Consider the following 20420-nt stretch of genomic DNA (forward strand, 5'->3'; position numbering starts at 1 on the left):
TTGGCCATCCCTTGAATAAAGACAATTAACCAGACAATTGACGAACAGATTTTAAATTTATATCAAACTTAAGATTAAAATACCTATAAAATGATAAAGTTTTTTTTGTCAATCGTCCAATTAACTACCTAAGGAGGGACGTAGGTAATGGTCATTTAACCAAAGGAAGACAAACATTTTAATTCTCTGAAGTTAACTATTGTACTCGCCATAACACATTTTTTTTTTAGATTCATGAAACAAACATTCCACAAAATGAGAAGAAACGTGTCTCGTAGGCAGATACTAATAACCCACCTTCAATACAACAGAATTATTACAGATCTATCATATATGCACCTGATGTATTGTAAGGGAGAAATATAGTTGACATACAATGTATACATATCAGTGCAGTAGGCCACCATATAAAGCAGTGAAACAGTTTTGTAATAATGATCACTAAGTTCCATTTTTTTTAAATTGGCATTTAAAAGCAATTTTCGCCATTCTGAATTAAATCAATAAAAAAGTAACCATAACACTGCTTTTGAAAACAAAAAAAACTTTTATTACATGTACATTGTATTCTATATATATCTTCGTGTACACCAGAATAGATTCCTTGTAATGTATGTAGGTAATACATGGTCATTAAATTTTCAATTGAAGTATCGACTTCAGTTAATACAGTCTTCAGTAGATGAAAATTTAGCAATATAAATTCTTTTGTTACCTGTATTTCTGACTCTTTGCCTTACTCTCATTTAAGGTTGAAGATGTCATCAGTTTTGTGTATTTGTGTAGGCATATTTCTACATTGTGCTTGGCTGTCAGATTTATAACATTCTATGCTAATTTACCAGGTTTTTTTAAATTCTGACAAGTCACTACATAATGTTTTACCGTCAAAGACTCATCTTTGAGCTTCTAGCATCCAGCTTTCAAATGGATCTCCCTGGGCCATATTCAAAGTGATGATGGGGTTGCAATTTAATTATATTGTTTTGTGTTCTCATTTTAGGTGTTATTTTTATAAAAGTCCAGTCAAGTTAAGAAAAGGATCTAACTGTTTTTTTTTTCAATTTGACTATATATTCTGGTTCAGGAGGTAGACCTAGATAAGGGACATAACTCCTGAAATCAGTGATATGATTGTATCATATTCAATATCACCAAAGCTTAAATTAGAAACAGAATGAAATCAGTCAAAGTTACTTTGATGCTTACAAGAGATTGATGTAAATTGCTAAATACAAACATTCCAATGATTTGTAAGAGTTGTGTCCCTTACCCTATGTCTACCGCCCGAATACTAGTTATTTTAATTAAACCATAAAACTATCATCCTTTCTCAAGTTTAAACCTTACTGAGGGTCTGATTTAATTAAGTAATGGTGGAAAAGACCCTCCAGTTTGAGTATCTATCTTTGGAGTCCTTCAGTAATAATTTCATTTCTCCATGAACATCTTCATTTTAAGCCCAACCCTCCAAGAACATTTCATAAAAATCCCTTGAATAGTGAAAGAGAAGTTACACTCTCAGAAATACAGACAGACAGGGTGATTCCTATATATATACCACAAACTTTGTATGAAAGATGATATAAAAACCACATTATTCCTATAGAATCTAAAAGTTAAACTAAAATATTCCAAACCAAGATAAATATACATGTATTTCAGAGATACACTGATGATCTAAAAACTTAAAAGGCTTCATTAGCTTCCAATAACCATGATAGTGTTTTAATATACTAGTATGCATAATAAAATCCATAAAAATAAAGATTTTTCACACATTGCACAGATAAGAAAAATGCTTCACACAAATGCAGCATGATACAACTGCAGAGGTCAAACCCTGAACAGTTGAGACAATTTAAGGTTGATATACAGATTTGAAGTCTTTTTTTTTTTTGCAGTAACACATTTGACACAGAATTAAAATTTGTTTCTATAAATGGTTCCAGTCAAAACCTAAAAAAGTCAACCCCAACCTTCCTGTGGGAGAACAGAACAGAATTGTGGATCAATTTGAATAAGAACCATTTTATTTCACTCAGTTCATCATGTAGACATCAGGAAAATGCTTATTTCTGGCCCCTAATTCCTAATATAGGTCAAGTCACTGCCCCTAAAATAAATCCGTACCCTCTTTAAGATGTATATGTAAGTGACTTTGAGGTACAATTTCAGAGATCCATTTACTTATGGTCAAGTATTATCCAGACTTTGGAAAAGGCTTGTTTCTAGTCCCTTTTTGACCCATCACTTGTGAATTGTTCAAATCTAAACCCCAAAATAAGGTTGTACAGAAAACAACGCAATACAGTTAAATTCTAAAATGCTTGTTTTGGTGCATTTTTTACCAATAATTCTAACACTGTTGAAGCCATAGTCCCAAATTTTCATACTAACCTGCCTTTTAAAATTTCATAAAGAACAACCCGTATATTAAATTTAAGCTTTTGCACATAAACAAAGTGTCTATGGACTACAACGACAGCACCATACCATTATACCACAGCAAATATTTTGTGTTTGCATTTAAAACATCTCTCTTTAACTTATACTTTATCATTATACTAGTACATGTAACCCCAAATAATCATAATTACAAGCCAGTGTTGGTTCAATACATGTAGTAAGGCAAAAAAACAAATAAAGATCTAAAAGACTCCACAATTTATTGCAAGTTTTATATAAAAGCAATAATGTAACAATCAGATGGACATGTCTTGGATATGTCTATTTGTCAGAACTTCCATGATTATAAATACAAAAATAATCAACAAAGTTTGAGTTCAGTTTTTAAGAGATCCATCTCTACTTGAACAGCGACTATGACAGTCAAAAATATCAATTCACAATGCCCTTACCAGCATCTTAAAATTACATTTGTATTTAGATTTCTTATCCAACTGTTAGAAGTGTATGAGGAAACATTAACAGGAACTTAATTATTTTATAGTCACAGCAGGGGCAGACCCTGACACTTTGAAAAGGAAAAGAGGTGGCCGGTGCTCGGACATTATTTGCCATTTTATATCAATTTTACACATGAAAATGACTAACTTTCCACTACTGACCCCCTGGATCCACCATTGGACAGGTACCCATTGACCAATATCTTAAAAGATTTTATACAAGTTTATATGACTGTTTTACACACAAAATCATTATTGACAACTGAACTACCTTTAGGGCAAATTTAAAAATATGTGTGTTTCCTGTTACCCTACACATCCTATATTTTTTATCAGCAAAAAATATTGTACCCTAAAGATTTTCTTTGGGGGGGGGGTCATTTTTCAATTATTACTGTTAAAGTCAGTATGTTTCTCCAGTAGAAAAAAAGAGTAAAATAAAAAAATCCTTTTTCTAATGTGTGATAGGAAACACACATATTATTTTTTGTTTGCCTTAGTATGGATAGGCTGACACAGAGATATGGATGATAAATGTAGTCTGGTATCTGAGAGAGTTTCTCCTTGTCTCTAATGATCTAGCGCTTACTTTTATCTTATATGTTGTCTTTTCAACAAGAGGCTGAAGTGTGTATACAATACCACTGCCGTCAACAGGGCGTAAATGAAAATCTATTTTTGGATCATTTTCCAAAATGGTAAAATTGGAAAACAGCTTGACGTTCAGATGGTCATATGCTGAAAGTCGAATCAGATCTTGATATGTTAGGTACCCACTAGGCAGTGCTAATGTTCTGAACTCAATGACATCAGCATACTTGGCATGTGGTGGACATGGAATAGATGAGTCAACACACTCCAGTACACAATAGCTGAAAAGTATCATAAAAGTCTGAGAACTAAAAAAAAGTATTTGGCAAACTATAAACATAAATATAAAAATAAATTTTAAATGACATTCACCACATAAATGTACTAGATGGAAACATTATCCTCTTTCTAAAAAGATAACTTTTCCCCCATCTCTTTATTTTTACTCGCCATATAATACGAAAGTCATCAACATCCTATTTTCAATATTGAAGTTATTTTTTTACTTGGCATGTAACCCTTGAGTGTAGGTAAAATGGTTCTCTACAACAAGACATTCTTAAAAGCTTAATCATGTTATATAGAAATCACTTATTTCATTTTTTACCAATGATCAACTTCAATAATTCTTGGGTTAGAGTATTTTTTGTACAAGAGAACCCACAGACTCTATAATCCATCCACTGTACTTACTTTGTCAATGGTCTCTCCTATAGTTCCTGGAACATAGTATTTCTATACAAGAGAAGTCTCCTTTCTGATTGAAGCACATTCTCTCTTCACCACAATGTACTTACTTTGTCAATGGTATCTCCTATAGTTCCTGGAACATAGTATTTCTATACAAGAGAAGTCTCCTTTCTGATTGAAGCACATTCTCTCTTCACCACAATGTACTTACTTTGTCAATGGGTCTCTCCTATAGTTCCTGGGACATGGAGTTTCTATACAGGAGAAGTCTCCTCTCTGATTGAAGCACATTCTCTCCTCACCACACTGTATGTTCTGCTCAAGACATTCATTGATATCTGAAAATAAGTGGCATATCAGGAAAAACCTACAGGTAGCTGGTTTCATGGGTTTTGTGAAAATTAATTGAGAAAAATGGTTTCATTGCATATGTATAATATGAAATATGTGTACTCCCCCCCAAAAAAAATCTGAATACAATGGGAAACAAAAGTACATTTTCTACAAATTCTGGATACCAATTATCTAAGGGAACATATACTTGAAATTCCCCCCTTCACTTGTGTCTACCTACCCACTACTACCTACTTACTGGTTACCTGATGTCCTAGGGAACATGTACATCAAGGTCCCCCTCAAAATGAAAATACCCCTATGTACATGTACCTTACTACACACTTCCTTCATTTTTCAATTTTTCCTTATCACCACATACATCTGAAGCTCCTGGAGTAGCCCCAACCTATGTCTACATACCCACACAATTACTTCCATCCCTGGCTACTCTATACCCTAGGGGACATGTACATCTGAAGCTCCCCCATCCCCGGGAGCAGCCCACCCTATGTCTACATACCCACACACTTCCTTCTATCCCTGACTACTCTATATCCTAGTGGACATGTACATATGAAGCTCCCTTTACCCCTGGAGCAGCCCCACCCTATGTCTACCTACCCACACACTTCCTTCCATCCCTGGATTCTCTCTACTCTGGGGGACATGTACATCTGAAGCCCTCTTTCGCCCTGGAGCAGCCCCACCCTATGTCTACATACCCACACACTTCCATCCCTGGCTACCCTGTATCCTAGTGGACATGTCCATCTGAAGGTCCCTTTCCCCAGGAGGAGCTCCACCCAATGTATACTAACCCACACATTTTCTTCCATCTCTGGCTACCCTATATCCTAGTGGACATGTACATCTGAAGCTGCCAACAATGTTTGTACAGTTATGTTGACAAATTCCCTCATCTTCTTGACACTCATTTACATCTAAAACACACAACAATAATTTCACAAAGAACTGCTGACAGACTATAGTGGAAACATTTTTTTATTGTTTGTAAATATTGCTTTTTTTTTTCAGAAATGTTTCTAACAAATTAATTCAATTCATAACACACAAAAAATGAGGAAAAAAATGAAAACAAAAATTTCAATTTCCAAAAAAATTCCATATGGAATTAACTAATTATGATACACATGATATAAAAGTGATAAAAGCCCCCAAAAAAACTTAACTAGACTCTTTAAAATTACTTATAATGGCCAAGTTTGATAGTAAACCCTTGCAGGCAATCAACAATAATTATCTTACTAAATGGCCATTTTTTATGCCCATCCATATCAAGTTTCATAAAAATTAAAGTTGTTGCACTTACAAGCTATGGACTTTCAAAACCCTTAAAATTGAATTATCTCCCCTTGAGGATATCAATGATTATCTCCCTTCATGTAGGAGGAACTTGGCTTAGGGAAAAATGGACTAATAGATGGATAGACAAGATGGTTCAAATATACCTTCTAAAACTTTGTTTGCATGGGAATCAAAATTTTGAGGCACTTTCTCAGTTGTGGCAAACATTAAAAGAGAAAAATTCAGTGCATAAAAAATGACAGGCCAATAATAGAAGATACTGCTGGTCAGATTTTTTAAAGACAACATAAAAATATTCTTGAATTTATTTGAAAATAAAAGCTTCATAGGGTGAAGCTTGATACCACCACAAAGGTCACACACTGAACAATTTCAGCAAGTATGGTCACACCATTCAAGCTTGGGACAGCTTTAAATTTCAATTGCAATTTAACATTTGACATTTGACATTTGACACACTGAGAACTTTGACCAGAATACAAGAGCCCCTGTTTTATTTGTTTTCTTTAACAGAAAAATGTACTCTTCAGGGAGACATGCTTGATTAACTTGGTATATTAGACTAAAGACTTAACAGAGTATTTGAAAGTTTCCTTTGACTAAATGTTATGAAACAAAAACATGTAATGTTACCTGAGAAATAGAACATGCACATTATGGAAGTCATGCAAACAATTATGCTGCAATTAAACAAAATGTTTAACTCATTAGAATATATATACTTTTCATTCCACAAAAGCTATGTCAATATATTTTGAAAAAATACATAAATATTTCACCTTTGATAAATGGAAACATAATAAATGGTTAAAAATCATAACAAGAAAATTAAACATTAACCAAACAAATTTTTTTTAAAATTATTTCCAAAAATATATAGCAAGGTTAACATCTAAGACAATTCCATTTTAAAAATCAGGAAAGTGTACACAGCCAAATGTGCCACATATGATAATCATATGGTGCTCGATTCATATGATAATCATATGGTAATCATATGAAAATCATATGATATCTAACATATGATAGTCATATGATTATCATATGTTAATTTTGGCTTGAAAACATATGACAATCATATGTTTGTGATAAACATATGATTATCATATGATAATCATGCAATTATCAAATGTAAAGTGAATCATACGATTATCATATGGTGCTCGATTTATATGACAATCATACTGTGCAAACCATATAATTTTCATGTGTGGCACATTTGCCTGTGTAGATGAAATTTGAATAATAAGTTCTAAGAACAATATGCAATCATAAAATTCATTTTAAAAACCTTGTAATATAATATACTTAAATGTTACATCATTTTCCCCATAAAAACACTTTAATTTTCACACATTAAATAACATTATAACAATAAAGTTGAAAATGATAGCACTTTCCGTATATCCGTTACATCCTTCATTTTGCACATTTTAAAGCTAGGACATTGTTGCTTCGAGCAGATAATTCGACTGCCTTTGTGGATATAAACCACTTAAATCCCCAATAATCTTTCGTAACACAGTGTTAGTCAATCACTTGAACGATATGAGTGACACCGACCATCAGCTGGCTGCTCCTATAGTTGGTTTATTATACATATAAATAGAAGCACAGGAGCAATTTTTGAAACCACACCTCTTAATCTTTAGAACAGTTCGTGTGGGAAATTCCCCCATTGACACTGTCTCATGTGGGAGATTTTTATGTAAAAAACAATTTCTGATGTAAAAATTCGATATTTACATACTTTTTACAGAAAATACAGTAACTTTAACCAAAAACCTCACACGCATCTTTCTTCTTTATGTGGAAGGTTCTAAATCTTTCATTGATTTTTTGGGAGTCTCTCCCTAATTTGGGGGGGTTTGACAGATAATGTTGACATTTATCCAACATTGACTCTACTTATATGTGCAAAGCATAACAATATTTTTACGTCATAATTACCAAGGCAAGGTTGACCTGGTCCCCTAGACCTGTATCCCTGTTGACATTGACAGTAATAGCTTCCCTCTGTATTGACACATCTCTGATTAGAGTAGCAGCGATGATGATTGGTCAGACACTCATTTACATCTTAAATGTAAAGAAACACGCCATAAGACTACTTCAAGGGCAAACTTTAATCTCATTTTCAAAAGGAGTTAACAAGTTTAAGACAAAATTATGAGATCTACCACAGAAAGATGTAGGTTCACTTTTATATCCTCTCTACAAGTTAAATAGAAATTTACTTAAAATATGAAATTTTCCAATGCAGTAAAGACTTCTAGCTGGTTACCTGTACAAGATCCATCTCTCTGCTGCTGGTACCCCGAATGACACCTGATTCTACATTGGTAGCTCCCTCTGGTGTTGATACATTCCTGACCGGGACGACAGTTGTGTCTACCTTCTCTGCATTCATCAATGTCTAGTTAAAAAAATGTAAATAGCACATCAGTTACACTAACAAGACATGGCAAGGGTACAAATGATACAAGGGTACATGAAACAAACCCTTTTCAACTCTCAGTATAATTCATATTCATTTAGAATTAACAAATGTTCAGCACAAACAATTAGAGCTATAAAATCTTGCAATGTATCATAAAAATACTCCATGTTGAAGGCTACATGCTATTATCATATATTATTTTATTTCTTTAAGACAACCTTGGAAGTTGTTGTGTGGAAATTTCCTCACATCTTTGCTTCATAATGATAGTTAGGTTTTACTAGTCATGACATGTATTGGTCTTGAGAATTAAATCTGAATTGAACAGATTTTCATAGTTCTTTGCATTGTTGTGTTCCCCACCACTGTCCAAGGTTAAGGAAGGGTTGAGCACTCACAAACATGTTTAACCCCACCACATACATTATGTGGCTGTCCAAAGCCAGAAACCTGTAGTCCAGTGATTGTCATTGTTTTTTATGTTCATTGTTTAAGAAAAAAAATATGGAAACTACATTTTATCATTGTTTTACCCTGAGCAATAGCAAGGGGTTAGATAACTACATTAATGGCCAGTCTGTGGTAAAACAACAATAAAATGGAGTTTTCGTGATTCATTTCAATTCAATGACTAATTTCTTCATATTTTTTAATAGATGCAGCCTATGTCACGTATGTGTTGCACAAAATGTTGGTCATATGTTTATCACTTTTTTACCATGGCTGTCATCTTAAGAGCTTTGAAGCACGTCATATTAGAATATTTGTTTTTTCTATAATTTAGGGCAATTTTCATTTTCTATGAATAGTTTCACTTCACTTATTTTGCGACCACTAACAGCTTAGTTTAAGGTATGAACTTTGCTAATCATTGAAGACCATGTTGTGACCTGTAGAAGTTTAATTGTTCAATGTTTGCCTATTGCTGTCTCATCGGCAATCCTATTTTTATATGAAGTCAATACAAAACTCACTATTCACCAATTTTAGACTGCCAACTCACCTTCACAGGAGTATTTCCTATAGAGCCTCATTCCTGATGGACAGGCACACCTATAGGAACCAATTGTGTTCTTACATATATGTGAACATGTAGATTGACCTGTATTACATTCATTTACATCTATAAAATAAAAACAGAAATGCAAAATGTAATAATAAGCATAATTTGATATTCTGAAGAACGAAATGTTATATACATACCAACCATAACTTTGTTGAGTGAGGTCAATGTTAATTCCTCCCAGGTAGTATTTTAAGAAAAGTTTTGAGTCAAAAACAGGTGATGATTCTTTTTATATAAAATAAATAAAAAAATTTAGGTTTAACAAGAATTGATCTTTTTACTACAGTCTAACCTCGTTATGTAAAAGTCTAAGGGACCATGCAAAAATGTGCAAATTATCCAAGGTTCGAGTAATTTGATGTCGAGGATAAGACGGAAATACTACAAGTTTGGTCAATGATTGTTAGTATGCAAGTCCTATTGATGGGAATGATTGATTACCTCAAGTTATCCGAGGTTTCGATTCATCTGAGTTTGAGTCATCCGAGGTAAAAAAGTATTGAAATAAGAGGAGTTTTCCTTGAACTTAGTAATTAGTTCGAGTTATCCCAGATTTCAACTAATCTGAGTTTGACACATTGAGTTTGAGTCATCCGAGGTAAAAAAGTATTGAAATAAGAGGAGTTTTCCTTGAACTTAGTAATTAGTTCGAGTTATCCCAGATTTCAACTAATCTGAGTTTGACACATTGAGGGTCTACTGTATTCTTATGGAATAGTTCTTATCAAAAACGAAAACCCAACAGTGAATTGTTATACCTATGAGCCACAACTTTTGGTCAAGAACAGGAAGTTGCTGTCACCCAAACCCCAAATCAAATCCAACCCTGGCACACCCAGCTAAAGCTTGCGTAAAATATTATGTGGCTTTGTTAAGTAGTTGCAGCGAAAACTGAAGAAAAAAATTGTGTCCGACAGACAGATGGACAAATACAGGGAAAACAGTACACTCCATTTCCGATCAGTAGTATAATCAATCAATTTAATGAATAAGTGGAACCCACTACAATTTAAACTATTGGTACTAAATGGAACCACCTTATACTCCTGCACTTTACTATACCTGTACATCTGCCACTGTTATCATTTCTCAACTGGAACCCTGCTCTACATGAACACTGGTAACTACCTGGAATGTTCTGACAGACTTGGCCACAAACCTCTGGTGTTTCTCTACATTCATCTACATCTGAAATTAATCATTATATATCAACAACCATTACGGTTTGTAAGTTCAGATACAAAAATCTGAAAACCAATGTGAAATTAAACAAGTAAACTCTGGATAACAGACGAACCCTGGTATACCATAATACATCCCCTCATAAAATCATGCATATAAAAACTGTTTACAACATAGTAAAATATATAAATATCAGGAAAATGAATAATTTGTGGCATTAGTTCATTGTTAGCAGTCTCAATGGCGCAACAGTCATATGTCATTTAATAAAACCTGCTGATATTTGTAAATTTGTAGATTTTTCTGACATATTTGCATCCATATAACTATGAGCACACCAAAGAATCAACTTCATTTTTCCATTTATGATAAACTATGAGATAATGAATTTTTTTCAATAAATATAAAGTTGTTTCTTAGGTATGAACACCATTTCCTTGCCAAAAACATTACCAAAAAGTACAAAATAGACAGAATATCTTAATTTTGGTAAGATCAAGCAATTCTTTTTCCCTTTTAATGCATTATTTATCAGATGTCTTTATCTTTTCTCATTTGTTTTGGTTTCAAATCTCTAAATTTACATCTGAAGCTTTCAACCCTCAGGGATAAATTTTTAATCGTATTTTATGCCAACGAGAGCATTTATCGCCCCTCCTCTCCTTTCTTTTATTACACACACATACTCAAATTCAGGAAACCTAAGACTTTGCTACACAATATCCCTCCTTGCATATCGCATTTAAATTATCCTCAAGACTATATATGACCCAGAGGTCTTACCAACACATCTATTCCCGTCCTCTGCTGTACGATATCCCTCTTTACATATAACAGCACAGATGAAGGATCCATCAATGTTGATACACTGGTTATCTGCACCACATCCTCCATTATTGTTGGCACATTCATCTACATCTAAAAATATAAAGCAAGGATTCAATGTGATCACTTAATACATGAGGGTAATAGAACACCACAACAAAACAAGGAGATGAGACACAATGCCTGTACTTTAAACCCATCATAATCATACTGTAAAATGTTAAGATTTGAGCAATAATGTATACATGAAGTAAGTTACATAAATACAAAGTACTGTGAAAGTACTACTGCTCATGGGTACCAATTTTCTTTTTGGTTTAGGCCAGACAACAAAATTTATTTCCCAACAAAAAAGAGATTCCCATTGATGTGTATTCTGAAAACATAAAAACCACGAATTCAAGAATTATAAATCTGTGTATCTTGCCTTATCCATTAAAATATGTATCCATGAATTAAAGTACTTTCACAGTATGAGACTTTACCAAGTATATACCTCAAATATTTGTACAGTATGAGACTTTACCAAGTATCTACATCAAATATTTGTACAGTATGAGACTTTACCCAGTATCTACATCAAATATTTGTACAGTATGAGACTTTACCCAGTATATACATCAAATATTTGTACAGTATGAGACTTTACCCAGTATCTACATCAAATATTTGTACAATTCATACTTAACATTTTATAGCTACTGCAAAGGTAGAATTAATTACTGTAAATAAACCTAAAAATGCAATAAAAGTAAAGCGAAACATACCTAAATCAAAACATCTTTGGACTTGTAAAGACAAGATTTTTGGATGGATTTTCAGGGTTCAGTATAGACAGGTTATTGGATTATTCAGGGTTCAGTTTAGCCAGGTTACTGGATTATTCAGGGTTCAGTTTAGACAGGTTATTGGATTATTCAGGGTTTGGTTTAGACTGGTTATTGGATTATTCAGGGTTCAGTTCAGACAGGTTATTGGATTATTCAGGGTTCAGTTTAGACAGGTTACTGGATTATTCAGGGTTCAGTTTAGGCAGGTCATTGTATTATTCAGGGTTCAGTATAGATAGGTTATTGGATTATACAAGGTTCACTTTTGATTCGCTTCATTGTAATGTGTCATCTCTACAGAATTCTCTGAAGAACTTCATAAAAAACTCAATAGAAGCATTCCTTAAATCAGTCTGCTACATCAATACCATAGTGATTGTAAAGGTATCCATTACAATTTCTCTAACATTATTTCAATTTCTTATCTTTACCTTGACAAATCTGTCCACTTCTATCCAGTGAGAATCCAGGATTACAGGAACAGGAGTAACTCCCAGGTGAATTATGGCAGTAATGTGAGCATGGCTGATTCGTTATACACTCATCTTCATCTACATAATACAAAATATATACTTATCAATAAGATCAATAAGAATATATATTTACTCTACACCATAATTAACAAATTATAACTAGAAAAACTCCTTCATTTGATAGCATACACCTTTTAACCTCTACACTGATTCAGATCTAAATCTAAAATAGAAGATGCTCAATGGGAATATATAATGAAGATTCTTAGAAAGTTGCAATAAATTCCAATCAGCAGTATAGGAGGTATAACGGATAACAGAGAGGCCCTCTGAACAATTAAGTAAATATGGACAGAAGGAAGGACTGACAGACACCCCTATCACTATATACCCCCATTTTACAATTAGGGTATACCGGTATTGGTGGGGGAATTTGTGATAATTACTGTGTTGATCCAGAAATTTTGAAAAAGGGTTTTAAGCTATGATTAGGCTTATTTGGCTAACTATTGCATGAACCTAACAAATTTTAAGCCAGTTAAAAAACTAGTATATATGGGTTACAAGTTACCTTAAGTAATGTACTGACAATAGTATACACTGCTGAGAAAATGGCTAATGTTCAACATGCTATAAATGTACAAAAAATTAATCAAATTTCCCCATAATTGACTACATACATCGTGAATATGTATATACACAATGTGAAAAGTTTGAATAAAATTGGTTCAATAATTTTTTTAGATTTTTACTATACCAAACAGTTTCCCTCTCTTAAACGTGATGGATGAAGCAGACTGTCGACCTGCTTTCACAATTGGTGACAAAGGTAATAAAATATTTCAATCTGCTTTAACATGTAATTGATGATAAACTTTTGGGTTAAATAGCATTTCTGATGAAATAACATTGTAACATATTAATTTCCTTCTGTACATTCAATATTTGATCCAAACATGACATGCTTGATATTAGTGTTGAAATAATTAAACATTTTCCCTCTTAATGTGAAAAAGTAATGTTCAGTATAAGAACTTATGACTTAAAGTACTTGGGGTCATGTATATATATATATATTTGTGTCTTTCTAAAGACAATAAACCAGTTAATGTTAAGTAGCTCTCCAGCTAAGAATCATGCAAAATGTGACTCATAGTTAGAAAGCCTACTTATTTATATTAAACAGAAATTAACATGTGGTTTTTCATATAACCCCTGTTCATAAGAGATATAAATTATATAGAATGTACTGTAGAATTCAATATTAAGGGAGACAACTCTGTAAATGACAGTAGAATACAATAGAAACTGTTGGATTTTCACTGTGAATTATCTCCAAAGAGTAGACAGATTGGAATGAATAATTATATATTTCATCATATAGACCTATAAAGCAACTTATTAACAAAAATAAAAAAATATGTAGGGTGTATCACATTTTACAGAATTTGCATGATTCTTAAAAAGACTGATACTTAAATGGGAAATTTTCTGAAATCTCATTACTACCATCAATTTCCTTCAAGTTTAGAATATGATGTGTAAAATATAATATAAAAATATTCATTTGCTTCTCAAAATGGTTTGTAATTTCAAGATGGAAAAGATGTTGCTCTAATATATCAAACCAGAGCTATTACAGCGTAAATAATACCTTTAATTAAGACAATACATGTAGTAATGAATATGAAATGATAGAATCTACATGATGCATTGATATAAGTATTATTTCATTATAACATGTACTGTTCCTAATTCATAATTATTATATACTTTAAACATTTAAGGCCACATGAAAAGAAAATTAGTTTCCAAGACTGATCTGCTATTCCTAAATGTTACAGGAGTCTGGTATATTATTGTTGTTCCCTGAGCTGTGGATATTCATTAGATGAATCATTTTACCATATAGATAGCAATGATTTATCAAATGACTCCTGTGAAATTCTTTTTCTGTAATTCACACTTTGAAATAAGTTAAGTGATTTCTCACTCAGACTTTCTTCTGCCAAAATGTCACAACACGAATATCAAACTGCTAATCACAAAATTTAAAATATATGTTGGAAAAAGCAATAAATGATGAATAATATAATAAATAGGATATCATCGTTATCGTGGAAAATAATCACATGGCCAAGAATATATTAAGATTTAACTCGTGCACAGAACATTAATTCCGCACAATCATTAAATCTAAGCATTCTTCAGTACTGATGATCCAATTTTGGTAATTCACTCTTTCCAATTAAATATCCCATTAATCCACAACTTGTTAAATGGGTAATATTAGTTGTGCAAAAATTATCAACTAGTCAAAGTAAATTAAACATGGTTAAAATTTGTTCTAGGAATTAGCAAATTTTATCCATTTGTCTAAATGTAGCAGGTAGATGATTGTCATTGGATGTCAGCTATATATTCTATATACATGTACAGTCCTTTAACCGATCCACACAACAATTTGACTGATCAATGATTGCTGACAAATTGATCGCTGATGGAACGATGACCAATGACCAATTTGATAACTGTTTTGTTTTGTAAAATGATGAATGATCTGTTAAAAATAAAACGAATGTAAAATAAAAGTATAAACTGACGTTTAAATCTTTTGTATTATGTAAATATGTGTAAAAATGACAATGAAAACAATGGAAACTATAAAATATATTGACCGCTCTGTGGTCACATGATGCGATCGCCCATTTTATGGATAGGTTTGAGGGATCAATGACTGATCCGAAACTGATCGGTGGTCGATGACCAATCACAATTTCTGTTTCACAGATCGGTTCAGGTACTGTATTTATCCTGTGGATAATTTAATCACATACTTAAACAGTCCCATATGACTTTAATATTAGATTATATCCAGGTCTTAATTAAATCCCTTATATTTGAAAACAAAAAATTGTAATTCAGTTTAAAAAATAATTTTTAAAATTCACTTTCAAATTATAAATGTTACCACCATCTTCATATTAAGAGGAGGTTCAATTAAAAATATACTTTGTGTGGCCTAATACATTCCAATTCATCAGCACAGATTTGAGATTTTTAGGTGTTTAAAATTAAGACATATTGTGTTAGTTATAATTATTCTTCTTCAAATTATAGTTCCCTAAAAAAATAAACAAAAAAACATCACACACAGTACATTGTAATCCTTCAGAATTGATGAATGACATATGTTTAAAACAAACAAAAAAAACATAACCAATTATGAACGTTTCCATAATTTTTCATGTTGGAAAAGTCTTCAGACTGACAATTTTCTTCAATTTAATTTTTTTAATCCTGATTAATAGCATGCTGAAATTACCAAAGAAGGCTTTCTGATTAAATAAATCATCTTCATTCAAAAGCATTTTGCTGCATTTAAAAAAAAAATAACCAATTAGCTACACATTATAAATTGGTGTAAATATAAGACATCTTTATCTAAAATTCATGTTTTCCACAGAAAACACTTAAGTTTATTTTCGGTGTAAAAACATTAAAATACATGTGGCTTCCTTCCTTTTAAGTTTAGGTCCATGTTTTTCAAAACAAAATCTAATGAAATATTTTACAAGAGGTATGCCCTGCCTGTTACAGATATGAACGGAAATTGTGTCATTTCTTAAAGCTTATCAAAAACTAAGGCCAAGGAAAAAAAATTCTGTTTTAGGTCACCCTACATACTCTATTTTTTTTTCAGCCTACCCTAGCACATTTTATTGGTATTTTCTTGATGAAAAGTCATTAAACTATCGTTTTTTAGTTGACTACTATTCATGTCAAGAAATTCTCCCATAAGTGGCAATAATAAATAATTTTTTTTAAATTATTTACCGGTAAGCTATCTACCTAATACCTTTTTTTTCAATGTAACCTTAAACAGACATATATTTTCTTGGCCTTAAACATTTAGTGTAAATCAGGAAACTTCTGTGCCATCTTTGTTTCTGAGATAGGTACAGTAAAAGTCCATTGGTGAATTTGGTCTACTGGGCCTCCAACGGGATGAATAAAGTACAAGTAATGGTTAAAAAAAGGAAACAGAACAGATGAGTATGGTAAAAAACAGACAATTCATCTGTTAGATGGTCATTCCAAGTTTTAAACATGCTCAAAATTTTCCAATGGACATAATGGACAGAATGGAGGTAAACAGAAAAAAGTGATGCTGAATGGACATGAGTGGATTGAAAAAATTTTACCCCTTTGGTGTCTGTTTGTGCTATCAAGTGTGGTGTGACTGGGGTTTAACATTTTTAACTAAACAGCACAAAATTTTTTTTCTAAAAAGTATGCCAGGGTCTGGCTCAAACAAAAAAACCTTTTCTTTCACATTGAATGCAGAGTGCAGCTGTTGTCAGCTGGGGTATGAACACAACAAAACATAACATCTACATCTAATTTACTGTTTCTGTGTTGACTTTGTTATCAAAAAGATGCATCTTCACCTTAAAGCACCTTATCAACCACCTTGCAATTTCAGAGGGTGTATTTTTTTAAATATTTTCTTAAATCACATAATGTAAAAAAAACAACACATGTAATGGTAGTGCTCTTTTTGAAAGTCCCAAGCCAAAATGTCCAATTTTGAGCAAAAATGTCAAAAATGCATTTTCAATTACTTTTAATACAATTTTTTGTACTTTCCCCTATCTGTTATTCACAAATTTACATTTTTGGTAACTGATTAGTTTTTTCTACAGGTTCTAATTAAAAAATTCAGACATTTGAACATTTTTTAACAGGCCCTATTCGTGATTAGAATATTTGGGGATATGGCCCAGATCCTTCACAATCATTTCTCAGATGAACTATTTTAACTAACTTTCCATGAATTAGTGTATCATCTGAAGTTGCCTTTGTTTTAAAAATAAAACCATTAAAAATATATATCAAATAAAACAAACTTAGATAAAATATTGAAAAGGGCTTATCCAATAGATATATTAATAATTTAAACAAAACATGGACATGTGATACTGTAAACCAACTAATTTATGTGAGCGATTTATTTTCGTGATTTTCGCGGACAAAGAATTATCACGAAAATAATTAGTTGCAAAAAAAAGCATACTTAGACACTATTTTTATATGTTCAAGCAATTATTTTATTAAAACACAAAAATAAATCTTTGCGAAATTAACCAACAACAGCAAAATGCGAAAGAAACTAGTCATGAAAATAAGTTGGTTAACAGTTTTTTTTTTTTGAGCCTCTGTGGCAAAAATAGCATGTGTGAAGCATCGTTTAATGGTGTCAAACCCTCCAAACAATGTGTTCTAATGGCCGTGTCTTTAATGCATCACCTTCATTTTGTTCCTACACATTTCAACAGTATTTTTTTTTCTTAAATTCTAATTCAAGCTGTTCAAAGGCATGACAGAATGCTACAAAATAAATATTAGATTTGTTTCAGTAAATAGTAGTTGTACAAAGGGAAAGAAATGGTTTACAAGCTACTATCACTCAGAAATGATGCATTGTAATAAAAAAATTGATATAAAAAATGCATTTTCTACATTGCAGCAATATCACAGATTCTTTATGCTTAAATATATTTATAGTAAATCAACTTTTTATTTCTCATGCTTTTAATTTTTTTTGTTTTTTGTTGACAAATCATTATTATTATTTTAATATATATATTTTTTTGAAAAAGTGGAAAAGTTTCTCTTAAGTTACAAAACGGTAGTTAAGAAACATTTATGTACCAGTAATACATACTAGAAGTCTAAGACAAATTTTTACATTAATAAATGATAGGTCAATAGAATTTTGGTTTTCAATGTGCTCAGTCATGAAAAAAACCTTTATTCACAGGATTGTCCAATAATGGTTTGTTAGGTGTAACATGCATTTAAAATACTGTTTAACCAATATTTAGTTTTACATTCTATAATTAACTTATAATAATGCATTATAATAACAGATTATTCATATTTCTTTAAAATACAATTACATTTGTAGATCAAATCATAAAATAAAAACATTATTAACCCTGTAATTATAGTAAACAATGCTGTAAGATCTCTGTAATTTCCCTAAAACTTTAACTATGTGGTATTACATAACTGATTCATTGATTGTGGTATAACGTTCCTGTGGCAGATATTTCATGCATTTCAGGACAAGAAATTTTGACCAATAGAACATGCTTTATACCAGTCAGACACGCAGAGCCAGCTGGTGTGGTATTGAAGTATAGGGTCAATATACCAGTCTGATACGCAGAGCCAGCTGGTGTGGTAATGAAGTATAGGGTCAATATACCAGTCTGATACGCAGAGCCAGCTGGTGTGGTATTGAAGTATAGGGTCAATATACCAGTCTGATACGCAGAGCCAGCTGGTGTGGTATTGAAGTATAGGGTCAATATACCTGTCGGACACACAGAACCAGCTGGTGTGGTAATGAGGTATAGGGTCAATATACCAGTCGGACACACAGAACCAGCTGGTGTGGTAATGAGGTATAGGGTCAATATACCAGTCTGACACACAGAGCCAGCTAGTGTGGTAATGGCGTATAGGGTCGATATACCTGTCTGACACACAGAACTAGCTGGTGTGGTAATGAAGTATAGGGTCGATATACCAGTTGTACATGCAGAGCCAACTGGTGTGGTAATGAAGTATAGGGTCAATATACCAGTCTGACACACAGAGCAAACTGGTGTGGTAATGAAGAATAAGGTCAATATACCAGTCCAAAACGCAGAGCCAGCTGGTGTGGTAATGAAGTATAAAGTCAATGTACCAGTCGGACATGCAGAGCCAGCTGGTGTGGTAATGAAGTATAGGGCCAATATACCAGTCTGACACACAGAGCAAACTGGTGATGTAATGAAGTATAAGGTCAATATACCAGTCCAAAACGCAGAGCCAGCTGGTGTGGTATTGAAGTATAGGGTCAATATACCAGTCTGATACGCAGAGCCAGCTGGTGTGGTAATGAAGTATAGGGTCAATATACCAGTCTGACACACAGAGCCAGCTGGTGTGGTAATGAAGTATAGGGTCAATATACCAGTCTGACACACAGAGCCAGCTGGTGTGGTAATGAAGTATAGGGTCAATATACATGTCGGACACACAGAACCAGCTGGTGTGGTAATGAAGTAAAGGTTCAATATACCAGTCGGACACAGAGCCAGCAGGTGTGGTAATGAAGTATAGGGTCAATATACCAGTCTGATACGCAGAGCCAGCTAGTGTGGTAATGGCGTATAGGGTCGATATACCTGTCTGACACACAGAACTAGCTGGTGTGGTAATGAAGTATAGGGTCGATATACCAGTTGTACATGCAGAGCCAACTGGTGTGGTAATGAAGAATAAGGTCAATATACCAGTCTGACACACAGAGCCAGCTGGTGTGGTAATGAAGTATAAAGTCAATGTACCAGTCGGACATGCAGAGCCAGCTGGTGTGGTAATGAAGTATAGGGCCAATATACCAGTCTGACACACAGAGCAAACTGGTGATGTAATGAAGTATAAGGTCAATATACCAGTCCAAAACGCAGAGCCAGCTGGTGTAGTAATGAAGTATAAAGTCAATGTACCAGTCGGACATGCAGAGCCAGCTGGTGTGGTAATGAAGTATAGGGCCAATATACCAGTCTGACACACAGAGCAAACTGGTGATGTAATGAAGTATAAGGTCAATATACCAGTCCAAAACGCAGAGCCAGCTGGTGTGGTAATGAAGTATAAGGTCTACAAAGGGTAAATTGTGACATATGATTT

General features: G+C 32.9%; 2 protein-coding genes across 4 annotated transcripts in view; both read right to left on the bottom strand.

Moving 5' to 3' along the window:
• Positions 1 to 2652: 2652 nt before the first annotated feature.
• The window catches only part of LOC148611907 (hemicentin-1-like), a 95297-nt gene continuing 77529 nt past the window's right edge, over positions 2653 to 20420 (bottom strand). For 2 of the 3 annotated variants that reach the window (XM_088592919.1, XM_088592918.1), the window contains 9 exons: positions 12627 to 12746; positions 11324 to 11458; positions 10421 to 10546; positions 9296 to 9415; positions 8137 to 8268; positions 7803 to 7931; positions 5345 to 5467; positions 4402 to 4528; positions 2653 to 3781 (listed from right to left, as the gene is read on the bottom strand). In XM_088592919.1, the coding sequence (XP_088449045.1) occupies positions 3406 to 3781; positions 4402 to 4528; positions 5345 to 5467; positions 7803 to 7931; positions 8137 to 8268; positions 9296 to 9415; positions 10421 to 10546; positions 11324 to 11458; positions 12627 to 12746 (1388 nt within the window). In that variant the 3' untranslated portion in view covers positions 2653 to 3405. Of the gene's footprint in view, positions 3782 to 4401; positions 4529 to 5344; positions 5468 to 6485; positions 6533 to 7802; positions 7932 to 8136; positions 8269 to 9295; positions 9416 to 10420; positions 10547 to 11323; positions 11459 to 12626; positions 12747 to 20420 lie in introns of those variants that run through there. The other variant, XM_088592920.1, reaches the window with a different exon arrangement.
• On the bottom strand, positions 18357 to 19837 carry LOC148611908 (uncharacterized; the record flags this gene model as incomplete). The annotated part of the gene is made up of 1 exon (XM_088595189.1): positions 18357 to 19837. A coding segment is annotated over one exon (1089 nt), but the record flags the coding sequence as incomplete, so codon positions are not given.

This window comes from Perna viridis, chromosome 7, assembly GCF_037379345.1.
Source record: "Perna viridis isolate PV_CMFRI_1.1 ecotype Kerala chromosome 7, ASM3737934v1, whole genome shotgun sequence".
In the NCBI taxonomy this organism is placed as follows: domain Eukaryota; kingdom Metazoa; phylum Mollusca; class Bivalvia; order Mytilida; family Mytilidae; genus Perna; species Perna viridis.